Here is a 3,042-nt window from a genome sequence, read left to right on the forward strand (position 1 = left end):
TCTCATCCCCATCTGAAGGCAAGTTGTCTGATACATCCGTACGTTTACAGCTTCTGTAAGCAGACGTACTTCCCTTTGGGTGCTTGACAGCTCCTCCTCCTGCTCTCATCCCCATCTGAAGGCAAGTCGTCTGATACATCCGTAAGTTTACAGCTCCTGTAAGCAGACGTACTTCCCTTTGGGTGCTTGACAGCTCCTCCTCCTACTCTCATCCCCATTTGAAGGCAAGTCGTCTGATACATCCGTAAGTTTACAGCTCCTGTAAGCAGACGTACTTCCTTTTAGGTGCTTGACAGCTCCTCCTTCTGCTCTCATCCCCATTTGAAGGCAAGTCGTCTGATACATCCATAAGTTTACAGCTCCTGTGAGCAGACGTACTTCCTGTCTGATACAGCTCCTCTTCCGTCGAAATTTCTCTCACCTCTTTTATGGCTAACTTTTTGAGCAATTGGTGTGCCACCGTGATCGCACCCACACGTGATACACTTGTAATAACTCGGATATTTTACTACTTTACATTTGCAGGTTAACTTTGGATCCGCCCTTGTTTCCATCTCGACAAGAACAAACACCCAGAGATTCTGGTTCGTTGTCTCAGTGGTTCCTCACAGGTTTAAAAAAAGTTGGAAAATGGTGAGTGTTCCATAGATAATGTTACTACAACACTGCCATGACCACTGTCTGAATTAGGGTAAAAAAATCAAAAGATAAAAGGTTATAATTCAGGTGTCGCTAGTGTACGTCTGTACAGATAAAAGGTTGTACGTCAGGTGTCGCTGTACATCTGAACGGATAAAAGGTTATAATTCAGGTGTCGCTAGTGTACGTCTGTACAGATAAAAGGTTGTACTTCAGGTGTCGCTAGTGTACATCTGTACAGATAAAAAGTTGTACTTCAGGTGTCGCTAGTGTACATCTGTACAGATAAAAGGTTGTACGTCAGGTGTCGCTGTACATCTGAACGGATAAAAGTTTGTACTTCAGGTGTCGCTAGTGTACATCTGTACGGATAAAAGGTTGTACGTCAGGTGTCGCTGTACATCTGAACGGATAAAAGTTTGTAACTTCAGGTGTCGCTAGTGTACATCTGTACGGATAAAAGGTTGTACGTCAGGTGTCGCTAGTGTAGATGATGTATGTTTTAAAAAAAAGACTATTTTAGTTGTATCTATTGTTCAATAAGCTAATAGTTCAGAGTTCTTTCAGTTTAACGTTTGTCTTAAACATTCCACCAGTAGAAAGGATATTTTTTTTTCTCAAGTTACTCACCAGGAGGCAGGATCTAATCACTTATATAGATAAAACCTCCAGATTTTTCACTAGAATTGTGCTTTTATGATTAAAAATTCATCAACATTAGCCGTCAGGAGCAAGACCAAGACTACTAGTTTATTTCCAAGCTGATCTCCCGGGGTAACAAGTTTATAAGAGAGGACCGGATGGTCACCGCACTTCAAGTAGTTACTGACAGTCCAAAGCGCACGAGAGAGAGAGAGAGAAAAGGCACGATGAAATAGCATCAGTAGAAGAGGAGCGCCAAGACCTCAAGGTCGTATTCAAACACCTTGACACGGTATACAATCATGACGTTGCAGTGCATGCGCGAATCTGGCTTCCCCGTGTACCTGAGGCCGCCACAGAAATCAGCCAGATAGCCCGAACGAAACGAAGCGTTAGGCACGATCGAACCTTCTCAGATCAGGATCGGCACGAGCCCCCCTCTGTGCCGCGGTGAACGACGGGCTAAGCCGGATTACAGGTGGGATGTTGCGGGGAAGAGAATATCAGAAACTGCCGACCCATCAACACCAAATTGAAGAAGTAAAAAACATTGACCCACGGACTGGCCACATCGTTCACAGGCGGACGGAGCGAACGGCACGTGCAGAGCCAGAAGCTATTGGAGGCCACCATTACCACCACGTAAGCTTCATTACATAAAAACTAATTCACATAATTTCTTTATTAACTATATTATTATCTTGATGCTGACAGAAGTTGTTATTTAACTTAAAGGCCGACTTCGAAACGGTACAGAAACTATTACATCACAGACAAGTCCACCTGTCGAAAGCGGTAGGTTTCTTTACATTTAATGTACCAAAATTCATTGATCCTGCACGTTTTTTTTGTTTTTTTTATACAGCCAAATTATAGCGATATTCACGTGAGATAACTACATTCTAATTTGTAAGGTGTTTTTTCGTTGCCATGGCGAAGACATTTTTTTTGCCAGTATCAAGTGAATGTAGTTAGCCTTACATTATTTTTCGGGTAACATTGCCCCCCCCCCGGTTTCGATACCCGTGGTGGGCAAAGCACAGATAGCCCATTGTGTAGCTTTGCGCTTAACTACAAAACAAACAGACAAACAATCGGGTATCATTATGTACGGAAGCAAGAGACTTCCTCAACAGGTCCAAGAAACTTGCCCTAAATTTGACCAATATCGATTAGTTGTAACAAAAATTCGGACCGGGCGTGGCCGAAGACTTGTGTGCCCTGGGTGTATATCCGACAATTCATGGCTCTCGTCCCGTTGCCACAAATATTCACTCCACACTTTGGACCGTGGGTGTATTATAAGAGTGACAGACGAAACTCTCTATTTGATCAGACGAGCCAACTAAATTGTTAAGATACTTGAATCAATTACAAATGATTAAGAGGTAGCTGTTGTAGGCTGTAAAACAGGTGTGGCTGTTGTAGGCTGTAAAACAGGTGTAGTCGTTGTAGCCTGTAAAACAGGTGTGGCTGTTGTAGCCTGTAAAACAGGTGTAGTCGTTGTAGGCTGTAAAACAGGTGTAGTCGTTGTAGGCTGTAAAACAGACGTAGCTGTTGTAGCCTGCAAAACAGGTGTAGTCGTTGTAGGCTGTAAAACAGGTGTAGTCGTTGTAGGCTGTAAAACAGACGTAGCTGTTGTAGCCTGTAAACAGGTGGCTGTTGTAGGCTGTAAAACAGGTGTGCTGTTGTAGCCTGTAAAACAGGTGTAGTCGTTGTAGGCTGTAAAACAGGTGTAGTCGTTGTAGGCTGTAAAACAGG

The 3,042-nt window shown here is 43.4% G+C and overlaps 1 protein-coding gene across 1 annotated transcript in view; it reads left to right on the plus strand.

Annotated features, from left to right (window-relative positions):
- Positions 1-1,672: 1,672 nt before the first annotated feature.
- LOC111083426 overlaps positions 1,673-3,042 on the plus strand; it is a gene marked incomplete at its 3' end in the record, with an annotated part of 10,704 nt that continues 9,334 nt past the window's right edge. The window contains exon 1 of the mRNA XM_022379936.1: positions 1,673-1,923. Coding sequence (XP_022235644.1) covers positions 1,765-1,923 — 159 coding nt within the window. The remainder of the gene's footprint in view (positions 1,924-3,042) is intronic.

Source organism: Limulus polyphemus, unplaced genomic scaffold (assembly GCF_000517525.1).
Source record: "Limulus polyphemus unplaced genomic scaffold, Limulus_polyphemus-2.1.2 Scaffold9468, whole genome shotgun sequence".
Classification (NCBI taxonomy): domain Eukaryota; kingdom Metazoa; phylum Arthropoda; class Merostomata; order Xiphosura; family Limulidae; genus Limulus; species Limulus polyphemus.